At 42.9% G+C, this 17,702-nt stretch overlaps 1 protein-coding gene across 1 annotated transcript in view; it reads left to right on the forward strand.

The window, feature by feature from the left end:
- Positions 1-17,702, forward strand: part of SORCS3 (sortilin related VPS10 domain containing receptor 3) — a 315,056-nt gene that overhangs the window by 171,704 nt on the left and 125,650 nt on the right. Inside the window, exon 4 of the mRNA XM_067300219.1 lies at positions 89-247. Within this exon, the coding sequence (XP_067156320.1) occupies positions 89-247 (159 nt within the window). The remainder of the gene's footprint in view (positions 1-88; positions 248-17,702) is intronic.

Here is a 17,702-nt window from a genome sequence, read left to right on the forward strand (position 1 = left end):
ATAGGAATCAGTGCTATATAACCTCACTCTTAAATGGTGTTCAGTTTCACTTTTCCAATAACACTCTTCTCTCCGTTTTCCTACTTAGATCATGCTTCTTAGTGACCCAGAGATTGAGAGCAGCATACTGATCAGCTCTGACGAAGGGGCCACCTACCAGAAGTACCGGCTGAACTTCTACATCCAGAGCTTGCTCTTTCACCCCAAGCAGGAGGAGTGGATCCTGGCCTACAGTCTGGATCAAAAGGTGAGCAATTGATTTCAGTTTCAGTGATTATTGTGCAAGGCATTGAAAGGGACAGTGTCTAGAAACTCCCATCTCCAGAGATGGTGAAGAAATTATGGTGTACTTTGCTACTCTCTCCTTGCAGTCACGTTTGCAAAGCCCACCCAGTGACACCAAGGCAAACTTGCTGAAGGGAGTGGTGTTGCAGAGAGATCACTATGGATATGGAAACTTTAGTAATGGTGATAGAAGAAAAGATGAAAAGAACCTGAGATTTGACATGACAAGTGGAGCTGTTCTAAAAATCTATTAATTTATAGGTCTCAGAGATTGCTGAGCTGTCTTTGAGAATCCAGCGCTTTGAGGCTTAGTGGGTCTGTAACAGCTGGCTGTTGTGAGCGAAGGGATGCTCTTTCTGCTTGGAACTGAACTCGATTAATCTGAAAAAATAGTGAGTAGCAACAAATGAGGAACTCTGTGCTACTTTTAAAGTCACTTTGCAGTGCCTTGTGTTAGTGAGACACCTCTTCAGTCTGTTACTCTATCCTTAGCAAGTCTGCTTTTATATAGCACTCGTCTGTCTTGAAAGGTGCTGAGCAATGCAGGTACAATGTGACCTGTAAAGTGTTGTGGCTCTAAAGGGTGCACTCCGGTTTGAAACAACAGTCCCCACTACAGTGAAAAGCAAAGGCACAAACCAGGTGATCAGGCCACAAATTCTAGAAGACCTGAAGCTTGTCAAGCTTTTCTCTTTCTTCTCTTCTATTTCTGTCAGCCACAGGCTGTGGAAAGTAAAAATGTACTGAAGAGCCACTTTAAGTTTTTCTCATTAAACTGTCAAGCGTGTGTGTGTGTGCGCGTGCATTTTGGGTGAGATTTTCAATTCCTACTGTCATTTTGGGAGTTTGTTAAACTAGTCAGGCTCGCTTCCCTGATATATGACAATACTTCCCAAATTTTGGACCTCTTGTATTTGACAACGTTGCCTTTGAAAGGTTAGTGCAAGTCTCTACCTAGGTTATTGAGGATACAGTTGAATAAATTACATAATCTACTCCTGCTACACTTCCCAACATAACCTTTCCAGCCCCTTGTTAACAGAGTGCTATGGCAGGCACCAGGTGTTTTGCTGTAATGCTACTGATGATGCCTGAGTGACATTTGCAAGCACAAAGCTATTGTAAATAGACTCCTTCCATAGTATCACGTACTTATTGTATGAAGGAGTTAGTCAAATGTCAAATAGTTTTGTGCACTCAGATGTTCAGTGTAACAGGGATTTTGAAGTAGGCTAGAAAGACCAATCTATTTGTTTGATGTCACTGAATGGTTTGCTGCCACTTTTAAACTGGAGGTAAAGATTTTAAATGGCACTGGTGTTTGTACAGAGACAGCCTGAAAGAAAGAGACAGCTGATGAGGCACATTGATGTGAGAAGCCAGGTATGACGTGCTGAGTATGTTTGCAAAGAGATCCACCTGTAGTGAGTTTGAAGCATCTGCTCTAGGGTTCAAACAGTGTGATTCTACTTCCAGCACTTTGTGGTCTTTTTATGACATGTTAGCAAGGGAAAGAGAAATCAGAATATAAACTGTGCACATACGCTTGCCTGTGAGGTGGTGGTTATGCTCTCCTCGTCCAGAGCTGCTATAATGGCTTAGGAGTATTTTTGTTCCTGCTCCTTCAATATAATGCACATGTGGAGAGTGGAGCCTACCACAGCTGTTCTTTTCTACCCAGAAAAGAGCCAAGAAAAGTGAAGTGCGAGTTAGAAATGCCCTGAGGCTGCTTGCGTTTTATCCCAGAAACTGAACAAATTTGTCCACAATGCAAGAGCAGAGATCAGGCAAAGGTGGTCTGCAGCTTGTTGATCGAATAAAAGTGGATCAACTGGAAATCAGGCCTTGCCTTTATGTCTGCTTTTGCATGCAAGGCACACTCATGATGCTTTTCTTCTGGGATCTAAGTAGCAGTGTTCAGAAAGACAGCCTCAAGTGCTAGTTAAATGCTGATCCTCCAGTGGAACTATGGAGGCAGTGCTTTCTCCTGTTTGCTTAAAGTAACGTGGTTACAGTTTATCAGCCACTTCCTGGCTTAGAAATAGCCATAAAAGAATTGTGTCCCCCTGTCTCAGGATCACACAGCTTCGCTGCGATTGCAGTTGTTGCAGAGATGTGGGCAGCGCTGTTGGAGCACAAAGGCAGCGCTATAGATTGTGGCAGTGATTGTGGCAGTGGCTATGTGAAGTCCCCAGACTGAAGTGATCTGAAAGGACAGTGTGATACATTCCGGCCCGTCTGGAAGCAGTGGACCTGTCAAAGCTGAATGGGAACCGGAGGTCAGCCATGAACATCTGTTAGATGGGAGTTAGGTTGATGTCCAAAAGTGTCTTTTGAGTTAAGAATCCCAAATCAAGCCACATCTGGATCTTGCACCTTCACACTGCCATGTTGTGGCCTCTCTCCCAGCTGTGCCCCCATGTGCCACAGGCAACAATCTCTTCTGCTGACCAGTGGTGTCAGGAGCTCCTAAAGTAAGTGGCCAGAGAGGCTATGGTGATGCTCTGCAGTTTGAGAAGTCTACCTAAAGAGATGCCATGCCCCTGTCAGAGGTTGCTTCTCCCATCACAACCTAGTTCTGCAGGTCCTCCTCTGTCCCTTGCCTTTATGTCCTTTTTCATGTGGCGAAGCATGAAACGGCCTGGCCCAGACTATGTAGTGCTGGACCAAAAAGCACTTGCTTTCTCACTTTGTGTAGCCAGGTGTTGGGGATACAGCTGTTCTGAAACTCACTGCAGACCTGCCAAAGGCAGCCCAGTGCTGAGAACTGTCAGGTACTTTTTGATTTAAATGCGTGAGGGCAATAAAATAGAAAGCTTGTCATTATCTTGGAACCTGCAGCTAATACTCATCCATAGATAGCACGACAAAGGAGGTGCTGATGAAAGTCAGTGGCTTACTCTATGCTCAGCAGTGCAACTGCTCTCATGGTGGGTGACCATAATCCACCACCATCTCTCTAAGTGTTAGAAGTTCATTTGACCTTTAATGTCTATCTGTAGTGATTACTTTGGAGACAGATTTAAAAATGCAAATAAATCTGAAAGCAAAGTAAATAAATACAATTTTACTCCCAGTGGCAGAAACAATTAAGGGAAGATCTAATCCATCCTCCCAGAATTGTGAACGTGTAAACGAGTTTGCAAATCTCATTCCATTTCTTAGATTAAAAAAAAAAAGCTTTCAGATTAATATTAATTTTATGAATTTTCTTTCAGTTAAAAATAGTAATAAGGTGTTGTATGCAAGCTGTGATCAACCTGGAAATTAATTAGTGATGAATCCAAAAATGCATTTCACCCAGTATGTTGTTCCATACAATATAATGAAATATCAACATCTAGTGCCCTACAAATAATTGATTGATTGAGTCACTGCATAGATCAGAAGATCTGAAAATTGTTTTGTGTATAAAAATAGAAAACAATATTAAAAAGTTTTTTTGTGAAATGAAAACACTCAACATTTTTGACCTTTGCATTGGAAAGTTTTCTGCTGAGGTCCTCTGACCTACAGCTTCATTGCTGTAACATAAACCTTTTTTTTTAATCACTCTCCTATTCAAACCATTCTGTCCCTCTTTTTAGCTAACTTCTACACGTTTGAGAACAAATGCTTTTTCTCCAGTTTATCAAAATTATCTTGAGTTCTGAATTATGTCCTCTAATGGACTTGTTGTCCCTTCCAGTTTGGTGTTTCCTGCAAATTTAGGAGGTGTATTCTCTATTCTAAGACACTAATGAACAGATGGAATAATATAGAGTCCTATGAGACCCTTGTGGAACCAGAATCAATGTATTTCCCCAGTCTGACAGTGGATAAGCGATAACTTTTCAGAATATGGCATCACAGTTAGTTTTGTACTCAGCAAATAGTAATTTCCTATAGTCCTTTAGCTTGTTCAGGAGAATGTCATGAGCATTCGGAACAAGTGTACAGATCCTTGATATATAAGGCTTGTCCTTCCTTTTCCGAGCAAGTGATGCCTTTCTGTGGTAATACTCCAGTCATTAATTTTCCCAGCCAGTCTCTATTATGCCAATATTATGTGTAATTTTGGTCATAAATTGATGTTTCCAGCTTCTCCTGTTGCTCCCTCTTAATCCCAGCCTTGACATTCAGGCATGGAAGATGCTGTGCAGATTGACTTACTTAGGTTTTTATACTTACCTGTGGACTTATGTTACCAGTCTCATGTGATCTTAGTTTAAAGTCTAAACCTTGCAGCAATCTTCTGTCCAGAAATGACCTTCCCTTTTTTAAGAGGTGGAGCCCATCTTTTCTTAACAGTACTTCTCCTTGGGATATGATTTCATGCTTGAGAAAGCCAAAGGCTTTCTGACAACATTATTTCCTCTATCAACTGAAAGAATCAAATATGTCATTAGTTGAGCCCCCAAATCTTTTATTGCTGCTGCCAAATTTGTATAGTCTCTTTTTCCTGCTTGGGACTATTCTGAGGAGCAGGGGAGAAGATTCAGTGAAGGAGATGGACCTCAGCAGGCTGTCTAAATTTTTTTTTTTTTTTCCTGGGGCTTCTGGTCACTTTATTCACTCAAGGACAAGTCACAGCCACCACCACTTGTTTACCCTTTGAAGTATCCAAAGAGTAATTGAGGATACTTCCTCAGTAGCAGGCAACACAACATATCTGTTCCTGTTCTTAATTCTCCTAGCTAATTGTGACCTTGTGCCTTGCTAACTCTCTTGTGTTATCAAATACATGGAGTATGGCTGAGTCAAGAAATCTGTTTGTGTGGGCAGGAGCATGTACCAAGCCTGTAGCCCTGATGTCTTCTCACCACATAGGAAGTAGAAACATGAGGAAGTTCTTCAGGGCTTTAAGAAAGCATGGGTGGGTGTACTACACCCCTCTGAGCAGCATTGTAGCATTGTGCAATTACCAGGCCATGGGAGATTAATTGCATCTTATGAGTTGGAAAATCTTGGATCTCTTCCTAATAGCTTTGTGTGTGTCTTCTTTATTGATAAGATAGTGTAGTCAGATGTGCGGATGTGTTGATTCTGTAAATGGCGCCCTGTGGGCTTTGACAGAAGGTGGATGCTATGTAAATATTATGGCTGTTTTTGTTGTGAGTCAGACTGGGTCTCGCTAGTGCCTGTGTTGGCACTTGGATGTATGAGCCAACAGAAAGGGAAAACGGGGCTTCATCTTCCAAAAAATGACCCTGAGCCATTTTCACAGATTTTCACAGAAAAATATATGGGAGGCCATTTTAAATGACCCTCATATCACAGTGTGATGGAAAGAAGGATACGTGAAAAAGGTGTGATTCTCTCTGTTGGAAGGCATTGGAACTGCTTTACAGCGTACTGTGGAAGCTCAGAGACTACCTGTGTATACGTGAATTGTAATTTTCATAGCTACAGTTCATAGTGGCTGAGAATGAAGATCTTGAATTGGCCCCATTTGGCCTGGAATCCAGTCACTCATCTGTCCAGCTTCTGATAGCTTGGCACACCCATGTTCAGCTCTTTGATTTGCCTTCTGTTGAAAAGCAGACTTGTATTTCTGGTACTGATATTTAAAGTGCCTTATAATTTGTTTCATCTATCCAAGGAACCAATTAATTCTCGATAAGCTCAGCTTTCCACCCCCGTGATACCCTTATGGGGAATGGATCAGTCTGGAGATAGAAATGGAAGAGAGTTTTCAGCTCCATGGAATTTATCTCAGTGACTTTGAAACTTCTCAGAGCAGCATGCACAGCTCTCTTGCTTGAATATTTGTTTAAAAGATAATTAAAAAAGAAAATATTAGGGAATTAGGGAAAGAGAGATTTAAAATATTTCAAATCGCTGTTGTTAAAAGGAGAAAACTATGCAAAGAGATACAGTCCCACTGTTCCTTGCAGGCCAAAATGTGATTGGGAACCTGCTGGGAGTAGATGGGAGACTGAATAATTAATAACAGACCATCTGAAACTCCCCAGCTACACCATGATGAATGTGAGAGAACTGGATAAACAAGAAGTTTGGTAATCAGTGCCTTTTCCCTCCATAGGGCTTAATCTTCAGCAGGAAGTGAACAGAAAAAAGTGGGTATCTTAATATCATCTTGAATGAGGTGATAAATAAAATGTGCCGGATAAGACCCTGCTGTATCACTGAGTTGCACCTGGCAGACAGTATCAGGTCTGGCTGGGGAGATTCCTTCAATGTTGGAGACGTGGCAAGTTATGATCTGAAAATTGAATGTGTTTTATGTCAGAGCCCTGACTATCTTGATTAGACACTGCTGAATTTATCAAAAAGGATCGCAGATAACACTGTGACTACCTGGGAGAGTTTTAATAGCCCAGACACGCAGAGCCAGAGCCCCAGAGGCAGTGTGGCAGTGTCTCCCAGCTGCCAGGTGAAATTATCTTCTGGAGTTTGAGCCCAGGCTCCCAGGACAGTGTTAGGCACCAAGGTTGGGATTTTTTTGACAGTGTTGGGGTGGATAGGTATAAGCAAGTCCTCCTTCCATCAGCATGGCTCGGGACCCCACCTCTTGAGTAAAACTCAGCTTTTCTAAGCAAGATGTCAACATTACATTTAACAAGGAGAAAAAGCTCTTTGTGCTCCCACGTGGCCCCTCGTGGTAGAATCGCTATTTCATTGTATAACGTGAGAGAACACACTGGGGCTCATTTCTCCTCATGGCTCATTTGACATCCGAAGAGCATGATGGCTGTGGTTCCAGCCCTATGGATACAATATTCAGCTTTCAAATTTGTATTGTACCATCACTCTGACATTTGAGCACCCTGCAGAGTAAAGCCTCAGTCACACCTACTGTATTTGTGTTCTTCTCTCCCCCAAAGGGGAAAGAAATAGAGGAAGCTGCTACAATAACAACTCCTACAAGGCCTATCAGATTGAGGAATGAAATAATGTGACGATGTTGCTCTGCTAGAAGGAACGCTTAGTGTTTCATGTTTAGTGTAAGCCGTGTTACAGTAACTGCACTTGGGGATCTCTAGCGCACTGACTGGCCTGTTGTTCTAGGTATTACACATGCATAGCAAGAAGCAATCCCTGCCCCAGAGAGCTTACACTTAAATGTGAAGCTGACAGACAAAGCATTGTCCCCAGAGTATCCATAGTGTATTCAGGCATGGGTCATTAAAGTGTTTCATTGCCTGACTACCGCTGAGGTCTGTAACAAAGTCAGAAACTGAACCCAGATTGAGCCCTGTTCCCATGACTTAACCACAAATACGCCTTTCATCTCTCTGCCTTTTGAATGCTCTTCTGAGAACATCAGGTTCTACAAAACCATCATGTGTCCTTTGCTGGACAAGCCACCTGCCAGCAGCTCTCCCAGGCAGGCAGGGCTCCATCAAACAGATAAGCTGAAATGTTAGTGCAGTAAAAAAAAGAAGGAAAAAAAAAAAAGAAGAAAAAGAAAGAAGTCAACCCAAACCCTTGAGATTGAGAATATTTAAAGGCAACTTACGGAAGTCTCCTCTTCAATATGGTAATGACCTGAAGAATCAAAATCACTTAACTTCATTTACAAATCATGAATATGTATCAGTGCCTTTAAATGAAAGGACGACTAAAACAGATATAGTGTTTGTTCAATTCATTAAAAGGAAGACAATTTATCAGTTTTTTTCCACTCTTAAACTAAAGCTAAATGCAAATGTAGGGAAATCAAGACCTTGCGCTAATTCTGCTGCATGATGAATATTTTTATAATCCTAATTAGAACCAGTCATTTACTTCAGCAATTTCCCCCAATCTAGCCAATTTGAAATTAAAATAGATGCCTTGATTACAAAACTCATTAGCAAAGAAGCACCCTTTTCGCTAACCAGTTCATTTGGAATGCACAAACTGAATGAAGTGAGGAGCACTTGTGTTGTCAATTGCCATGAGTGAAGTGAGCCTTAATTGTTAGCATTGTGAAGTATTTGTGTTGCTGCATGTTTCATTGCAGTATAATATATCATTCATTAAATGTAACAAAAGCAGTTTTTAAATGATTTAATTAAGTGGTGTTGGTGCACCAGGTAATTTTTATAAAGTCAAATGTCACAATTGTTTGTGTTTGACGTACTGATGGGCATTACTGTCAGAAAGAAGACTTATGACTCTGCATTTATCATTCCGATTATGGTAAGCCTGGCAGTTTTAATGGGTGATGAGAAATTAAATTATGCAGCACTGGCTCTACTTCAGAAGTTCCCCGATGAATTTTGTCCTAGCAGAATAGTGAACTTTGGGCTTGTGATGATTTGTGGTGGCAAACAGAAGTAACTGCTTGTGAAACTTGATTTAGCTAGAACAGACTTTCTTATCGCTTTGTATTTATGATATAGATACTTTGTGAACAGATTTTCCTTTGAGAAGGAAAATATAGAGATAAATGAACTGAGACACATTCAATGCTTAGATGTGGTCTACTGCTAAAGAAACCTAGTTTATTGTATAAGAGAGTAAGGATCCAGTGGTTTATTGCTGGACCACAGTGAATCATGGCTATATATTGATTCTATTTGGAGACTGAGCATAGCAAGAAATGGTTATAAATACAGAAGATGGGAAAAAACATGAAGGAAAGAAAAAGGTTCAAGAATAAGAACACCAGGGGCAGGATTTATTTCACCTCACTTTGGGGATCTAAAATGTAGCCATATACACCTGAATTAGGTGTCTAGACTTCCTGTAATAGTTGGTACTGATCTACTGAATAGTGTTGGTTAATTTTTTGGAGCAAATGTAAGTGGCTGTTCTCAGATAAGGTATACTGCACCTTAGACTTCATTGACTGTATTGACTAGGCCTCTACTGGCTGTCAAAGAAGTAATTTATATTACCCAGATTTAAATATTTGCCGTGTTGACATCTGATATTCCAAGGTAGTACAGGTAGACACCTGATGTGAAACTCACCCTGCTGTCTGGGTTTGTGGAAAATGGGTCACATGTGATATGATCCCAATAAGATCAAAGCCAAAAAAAAAAAAAAGTATAAAGTTCTCTAATTTCAACTGTTGTGGCTAGGGCCTGTATTGACCCCTTGCCTAGGAGGAGAGAGTAAACACAGTGTGCAAGAAAAGATAAAATTCCCAATCCTTTGCTTTTTTCACCTCTAGTGATGGCTTATTTTCTCTCTTCTTTTTTCTGTAATCAAGAACCTTCTGTTCATAATCTCTAACAGGATTTGTTTGTGAGATGGGTGAGTTATCTACCAGGCTGCCTCAGTGAAATGAGATGAATCCAGAAGGGTTTCCCTGACCTTTTTGCCTTTTAATTCCTTCTCCCCCCCGCCCCCCCTCCCCCCCCCCCCCTTTGCATTGCCTTCCACATTGCATTTGAAAGCTCCATCTCATTTTTTGTTTGGCCGGACGGCAACATTAAGTCTCCTCTAAAACCTGTTGAACAGAATTACAGATAATATCACTTTGAACTGAGGAAAGAGCACGATTCAGCTGCTGACTCCACTCAGAGATACCTGCTGATGTTGACCACTGAAAGCTGCAGGCTGGTATCCTTGCCCCTGTCATTGAATTGAGTCAACATGGTGCTTGAGATTAGAAATCTGTGATTGATTTTTCCAGGCCATAGAACAACAGGATTAATTCTGCCAAAAATACCAAGGCTGAGGTAGTAGAAAGGAGTATATGACAATGAACATATACTTAAAAAGCTCAAGTGAATTGTCATCAAAATTTCACCTTGAATAGCACTTATCTGTAAAATGTAGAATTTAGTAGAAGAAAGGCAACCCTGACCTCAGAGCAGCCAGATCCTTGAGCCTTGGCCTGATTTTAAGGTTATGCATAAATGCTTTCCTGGATTAAGGCCAATAAGTATGTGAGCCCTTGCAAACTAGAGTAGGAAGTGTTCGTACAGGCAAGCTTTCAGTGTTGCAAAGAGCCTGCAAAGACATACAAGTCATGTGTGGGCATAAGAGCTTTTAGTGTTGGGATTTTAGGTAGTTTCACTCCCTGGGCTTTTGCTGTTCTCTCATCTTCTTTTAGCACTTCAGGATGTTAAAGCCATAGGTTGGGGGAAGATGTGTCTGCGAGCACCTGAAGGTATGACCCTGGGCATGTAGAATTGAATACAGAGAGACACCCTTTAATTCCCTTGGACCAAGAGTGCTTTCTGGAGATGGCAGTTGGGAAACTGTTATGTTTGGTTAACCAGGAAGAGTCACATTATCCAGAGGGATCCAGGAGGCAGCAGCTCCCATTACTGTCAGTGATTCAGGGCTGAGCGCTGTTGGAAATTGGCCCAACAGGAACTGTTCTTTCTGTCTGGGTAATGGTGGCATTAATTAACATTTGCACATTGCCTTGACAGTGGAAGACCTCACTGTTCAGAAGTATTGCACATTAGGATGGCAGTAGGCCACTTTATACAACAATACTTTCATCTGTAACGTCCTCACAGATGGATGACTGGGAGGGGATAGGCTAGTGTCCTTGAGGCAGCCAGCTGGATGATACTGAGGGGAGACGATGCACTCCGTCCCCGTTGCACCCCTACCCACACATGCCGATTTGCAAAGTCATCAGCAACCGAGAGCTGGGACAACTGGTTGGGGTGTTCTTGACGGCGGGCATTTCCGTGTGCCGGAGCAGGAGCTCTCGGTCAGGCGTGCGAGTACCTGGCCTGGGAACAGCAGGCTATGCCTTGCTCTCAGTCCAGCCCCTCGTGCAGGGGTGTTTCAGCTTCATGTGTAGCAGCTGCTGAACGTTTGGTGTATTTGCATAATCTAAAAAAGGCGAGTGCTTGGGAAAAAGGCTAGATGAACTGTCAAGGGGTGGGAACCTTTAGGTGGTGTGCAGTCCTCGTCCTGACTCAGAGCCTTGAACGTGCTTGGCAGTACTGAGGACCAAAGTCTGTGCCCCTGTTTTTTTTCTAGCTGCTAATATAACTACATTTTCAGTCACAAAGGATTTGAAAGCGTATCTTTTTATGCAGCTGAGAAGTACATATCTGAGAGCCCAAAGAAGAACAACTGCAGAAGAGGTTCACAGGCAGTGGATGACATTTCCTCTCCACTGCTCTTCTGTGAGAAGTAGTTGGGTTTTGTAAATCCCAGGATGCCCTGGTGATTTCTGCACCATGCAGCTCCCAGTGCCTCTCTTCATGCCATGGCCGGGAGGAATCATTTGGTTTGCCCAGCGGTACCTGTGATAGCACAGTCCTGCCCTGGTCGTGTTACATACCACTGCCATGGGAAGAGTATTTAAATGGCCTAGAAATTACAGGTTGGTCCTTGCCAGTACAGAGGCGGAGCAGACAAGGCAGTGAGAGAGGCTGGGGAAGCTGAGGCACAGGAAAGTGAAGTGAGCTAGGCAAGATTAGCCAGATGACAAGATAACCAGAGTGATGAAGTTACCCAGACTGACTAAATCATATTCTGTTTCCCTTTCTGGTGGCCCACATTGTCAGTAGAAAGGATAATAGGAGTATCTCTACCTGCAACTTCATGGCTCCCCAGACTTCAGACTCTGATAGACCTTATGGCCTTAGTAAAACCTCCAGGTGGGAATTTCATGTCAGCAAATGCTGTAATTGTAAGTGTATGGTAGCGCAGACTGTGCCATTTGTTATATTGTAGCACAGGGGTACCCTGAGAAGCTCATACGTTTCATTTCAAATAATTCAGTGGCTGTCTGTGAAATAGACTTCTCTACTACTGGAAGCTGGTATGTGGCCTTAGTTTTGTTTTAGTTTCTCTTTTGCAAATAAATCTTTCTCTCTGGCTTTATTTTTCCTCCCTTTGTGAGTCACTCCAAACTATCTCTGTCTCCAGTGCTGGGTTTCAGCAGGCAAATGGAGACCATGTGCTGATCTGATGGCCCACCTGAGTTAGTTTACAACAGACGTGTGCAGTCACATGTGTAGCAGCTGAAATTCAATGTGGCTCTATTGATTTAGCAGGGAAATCTTGATTTACACCATTGGAGGATTTGCCTTGAAAACATGTATGGTATTCTGTTCCCTCAAGAAAACAAGATAGATGTTGCTTACTCCTTTTAGTGTACAGGGTTGGGTTTTTTTGCCCTAAAATCTGCCTGCTGAGAGATGCGGAGTTCCTGGTGGGCTCATCTGCCTGTGTGCAAGCCATTGCTTATGCAAAGGGAACTATTTGTTTCCATTGCTCAACCGTGATATATGAAAATTCACCTCTGCTAGGTTCTTTTCTTCTGATACAAACTGCATGTAACTAATGCTATTCAGGGGAATCAACTTGCTGGGGCCACAGACTTAAGTCCTTTGCACCCTCCCCCCCCCCGCTCCTGCCCAGTCCTCCCTCCCCAATGGGTAGGGATGATTCAATAGTCATGAGTTTAGCAGGGAAAAAAAAAAGTCAAGAAGCACATTTGAATGTTGTGTGCTCTTATATTTCTCCTGGTGCTTCAGTGCTTGCGAATTATTTTTTTTCAAATGTTTCTTCACAGTCAGTAAGGCCAGAAACTTTATTTTTAAAGAAAAACAAAACAAAAGGCCTAAAATTCTTGTGTAATCTCCCGATTCCAGCATTCAGCACTATTCTGCTACGGGCCATTTACCCTTCCAAGAGGGATCTGTATTAATCATTGCAAATGTTGCATGTCTTCTGTTGCATTTTGGTCTATATTGCAACTGATTTTCCATCTGGGCACGGGCTGGTGGGCTGGTCATCGGGGGGTGTGCATGTGTGTGCTTGAAGTTTTGCAGCACGAGCCCTGGACCAGTTCTGTGTCAGTTACAAGATGTTCTTGCTGTGTAATAAAATTCTTTGGATTTGTGTTCAATTGATTTTTATAGGACCGTGGGTGGTTATAAAATGAAAGTTAGGGCATGATGCAGTAGTATTTCAGCACATCCAAACTGTTGTGGGTATGATAAAAGGAGAAGCTGAGGGAGCAAAACAGAGGATGATATTTTTGAGAGAAGAAGGACAACTGGAAAAAACAAACAAGCTTGAAGCTTTCTATAAAATCCTTGGGATCCTTTAGAGCACAGGGAAGAAAACCTGACTGTACCCACAGCCTCCTACCTTGGGCTGCTTGTCCCTACCAGAGGCTCAGTGATCATAAGCCATCCGAATGTGGATTTGGTAGCATTTTGTACTTGTGTACAGTGTTCAAGAGATAACAGGCAGCATGCACAGATAACATGTTAAGCAGAAAACAATGTACCCACAGGGACTTTCCTGCCATACTGCAGAAGCACACTGGTGTCATCAAAAGTTTTGCTGCCGAATCAGGACTCTGGTTCTGTCCTCTTACTAACACAGCACTTGCTTCAGGCCAGATGATTTCCTTAGATCTCTGTGCAAGTCCACACGAGCTGCGCACACATATCCAAAGGCACAAATTTGACATAGCTGAAAGTTCTGCTGCTGCAAAATTGAGCCTGATGTTCCCCAGCCAGCTGGATTGTGTTTTTCTTTAGTGACAGCACGAAGCCTGCTGTATGCTTTCTCTGCAGCCTTCCCTTATCCTATGAATTATGTTATACTTTCACTGTGAATATTGGCCAACTTCAGGATTTTCAATTACGTTATATCAAGTTTGGTGACACGTACTAAAATGACTGTTGCCTTGGATTGGGTTTGCCTACTGTTGTTCCCCCCCTCCTCCCCCCCCCCCCCAGTTCCATAAGATGGATTGAAGTTAACTAGAGTTTGAGTTAAATGGGGTAGACTAGCTTGAATACAAGCATTGCAAAATATATAAAAACCTAGAGAGCTGCAAAGAGACGTTAGATAAGAGCTTCCTTTTTCTTGCATGATCTGGAAGTGCAGATTCCCTTATTTCAAAAGTGCAAGTTTCTACTGTGTGATTGCGAGGACTGGATGATGGATGAATCGGAGATGACAGTGTAAATGGTGTATGCCCAGTAGCCCTAGGGGATCCCTGAAACATGCTAGTTTCTCATTTGGCGATTTTTTCTGGCAGTGATGCCTCAGTGCAGTGACAGTTTCTGCTACAGCTGTCGAGCTAAATTGTTTCTGATGGTGGCTGGCATTTACAAGAGTGCTGTTCATTTGGGTTCCTCCCGTAAGCACCCGTATGCCGCCCTTCACGAGGGTGCATGGGTGGTATTGTCAGTCTCCTCTGCATGGTTGGATCAGGATGAACCGAGTCACGGTGAAGTGCTGGGAGGACGACATCTCTTGTCTTCCTTGAGACCACTCACTGCTCAGGATACAGGAAAAGATACTCGCCTGGAGCTTTTCAAATTTGAAACACTGTCTGGCTTGGCTGTGTGTGCGTGCGTGTCTCTGCGTGTGTAGAGATGGGTGCTTGTGTAAGGCTCTGCTTTTACCTTCCATAGGTGCCTGTTGTCAATGTGTGGGTTGCTAGGGAATCTGGTCAGTGAGAAATTTGGCTAACTGGCCAGACTGAACTACCCCAAAGGACTTTGAGTGCTGTAACAAGATGAGTACTGGAGGGCATCTTTGAGCCTAGCAAAGCCCCTGGTGAAGACAAGAGCTGGCAGGGGAGAGGAAGAGAATAAGGTTGAAAGCCACTGCGATTCCTGTCATTATATATGTTCAGGTTTGCTTTGGCACTTGAAAAATCCAGTGAATCAAGACTTATGGGCCATTTCACCTCTAAATTTTAGTTCTCTTGATTTGTTATAGAACAGGATGTGACAAGTGTGAGATAAGGAGGATGGCCTAAAAGAATGAATCATGCAAGATGGTACAAGAGCTAGGGTTTTTGTGGAGATAGTATCTGTTGGTACAAAGCTTAATTTTTGACACTATCAGAAGAAGCTGAAGTTCTTTACCTTGTTTTTATAATCTTTTCACTCACGGAAGTTATTTCACAGTCCCAGATGTCTTGTCCCATTGGCAATGTGTGCGTTCTATTTTGGAAAACGCAAGACTCCCATTGACTGTGGTGGGCCGTGGCCTGTGGCGTTTTTGATCCAGAATCTGGTCCTAATCTCAGACAGGACAGAGCATTCATGCTGCGTACAGGGACCAGGATTATCCAGAAGACTTCTTCCAGTGCAGGACCCGCACCGGTCCTAAGCAGTGCCCCTTCATCCACTGCCACTTCCCAGGGGCATTTCAGGATGGGATCCAGGGCATATCCATTGCACGAGAGAGCTGTGTTGTCACCATTCTTGGCTACAGAGCAGCCTATAAAGGCCTGTTTTATGTTTGTGTAAGGCCCAGCCAGCAGAAGCCAGCTGGAGTTCACGCAGTTAAATGTCAGTTTTGCCATCCTGCCTGGCTTATGGATCCCTTAGGAGGCAGAGCTGAGAATATGGCCCTCTGGCCCCTTTGCAGACAGCACTGCCGTTAGAAGTAATAGAGACCAGGGATAAAGTGGAAAGGAAGTTATAAAAATTAGTATTTGCAATGCTAGTTTTGATCTGTTTTAGGAACTGTATCTAGGAAGGGTCTCTGAGGATTAGAACTGTTTGTCTCTGCCTTCTCACCTATGCCAGCCTGTTCTTAGTACTATCCTCTTAATTCTACCTCTTTTTCTGATTCATCCAGCTTGAATCCCTTCAAAGCTTTCCATCCTTACTTGGTGCTATACCATTTCTTACAGGTAGACAGTTCTGTGCTTCCTTTTAACACTCCCTGGAGAAATTCTGCACATTCAGCTGTTGGAGTCTCTCTCCTTGGGTCACTTTTGTTATTACCTTTTCCTGACTTCCCTCCAAGTTCACTCTGGCACCCATGCTTGTGATGCATTCCCTGTATATGCGTCTTTGCCTCAGTCTGAGTGAAACCCATGCCCAGGAGAGCGAAGTGCTTAGCTTCCCTGAACACACAGCACTGACCTGTGAACCTGCTGGGTTGATGCACTAATGTCGCTGCATGGAGCAAATCTCTGGATCTTCACAGCTTTTTTTTGTTACCGTGTGTGCGTGCCGAGAGGCTGAAGTGGTTTCTGACAGCAGAGGAGGGTGGGATCAGAGCAGGATTAATTGGGGCATCCTGTAGGTATTCAGTTGCCAGCCACAGGCTTCCTCAGTCCTCAGAAAGTATCTGGTTTCAATAGCTCAACCTTTGTTTGCCCTGTTTTTGTGAGTGCCTATAGATAACGTGCTAGGCACAACAGGCTAGTGTGATGCTGCCATTCTCTCACTTTTCCTTGAGGATGACAGGAGTTACTTGACAGCTTCTAAAATCTGGTGTGATCCCAGCCAGATTCCTCTCTTCGGAAAGCACTCTTCAGTGGACAGTAAAAGCTTTGCAATGATCAGTTCTTTGCGTAGTTGATCCCTTATAGAAGCCATGATCTCAGGCTGAGGGGGACACAGTATCCTCAGTAGGGTGAGTGAGCTGCAAAAATGTGGGCAGTTTGCGAGGTTGCTCTGAATTTGTTAAAAAAAAAAAAAAAAAAGTAATAATAATGAGTTGTACTGCACCACTCTGAGAAGAGAGTTGCAGATGCTAAGGATGTGTGAAGTTTGCTGCTCTTCAGCTGGTGAGACAAGTCCTTTATGAAAAGGGTGGACATCTGCCCTCTTTCAGGGCTGAGACTGAGTGGGAACAGCTTCGCTTTCTGGTCTGTGGGATTGCTGCTGAGGAGGATGTGCGCTCAGCCGGGGCAAATTCTTCATGTGTTTTCTCTTGTGTGAGCTGGATAGTGTCAGGTGCATCTCAGCCCAGCGTCTGCAGTGTGCTAGTGAGTCACATAATTTGAGAGGAACTATCTCGAGTAATCTCCCTTCCCCAGGAAAACGCTAATGAGTGGAATACTGCAGATGAATCTGAGGGTGGGGGTGTGGGGGGGTAGAGAGTGTTAAACAATTCACCTGGAGCAAAACTTGTGGCTTTAATTTTGTTAAAATGACACGTGCTACTTGAGCCCAAATACTATTTATTTCTTTCGAGCTATGTGAATTTTTTTATATGAAAAGAATTACATCTCAGAATAAAATGCCATTCTGAATGCAGTTTAAAACCATCTTCTTTACAGCCCATGTATACGTTTTCAGAAATGGTGTTTTTTTCCCACCTAAACAAAGAACTCAGCAAAATCTTGCATGAATTTGAAGGGTATTTTGGTGGTGTGAAATCTAATTCTTTCACAAGTCTGAAAAAAATCCCTTCCATTAAACCCTGTTCTGCATAATATGGACGTTACCCCTACCGATAGTCCTGCAGGGGTTATCAAGAAGGAGGGGAAGAGCCAGTAAGTGATTGTAGCTTTGTGTCCCACTCTGGCTAATGCCGGAGACTGTCCTGCTCGGCCCGTTGTAGTCTCACGCTCAATAAACATGAAGGATCGTTCTGTATTAGTGATGAATATACCCAGCGACGAGTATACCCAGACACTTGCACTTTAATTAAAGGCATGCGTCACACAATAAAGCACATTTGAATGAAAAATCTTCCTGTTAGACGTGTGCTTTCCGTTTTTTTTTCTTCTTTTATGGTTAAATTTTTGGAGTATAAACGTGGGGGGAGAAGAGGGGCTTTTGCAA

This window comes from Apteryx mantelli, chromosome 7, assembly GCF_036417845.1.
Source record: "Apteryx mantelli isolate bAptMan1 chromosome 7, bAptMan1.hap1, whole genome shotgun sequence".
NCBI lineage: Eukaryota > Metazoa > Chordata > Aves > Apterygiformes > Apterygidae > Apteryx > Apteryx mantelli.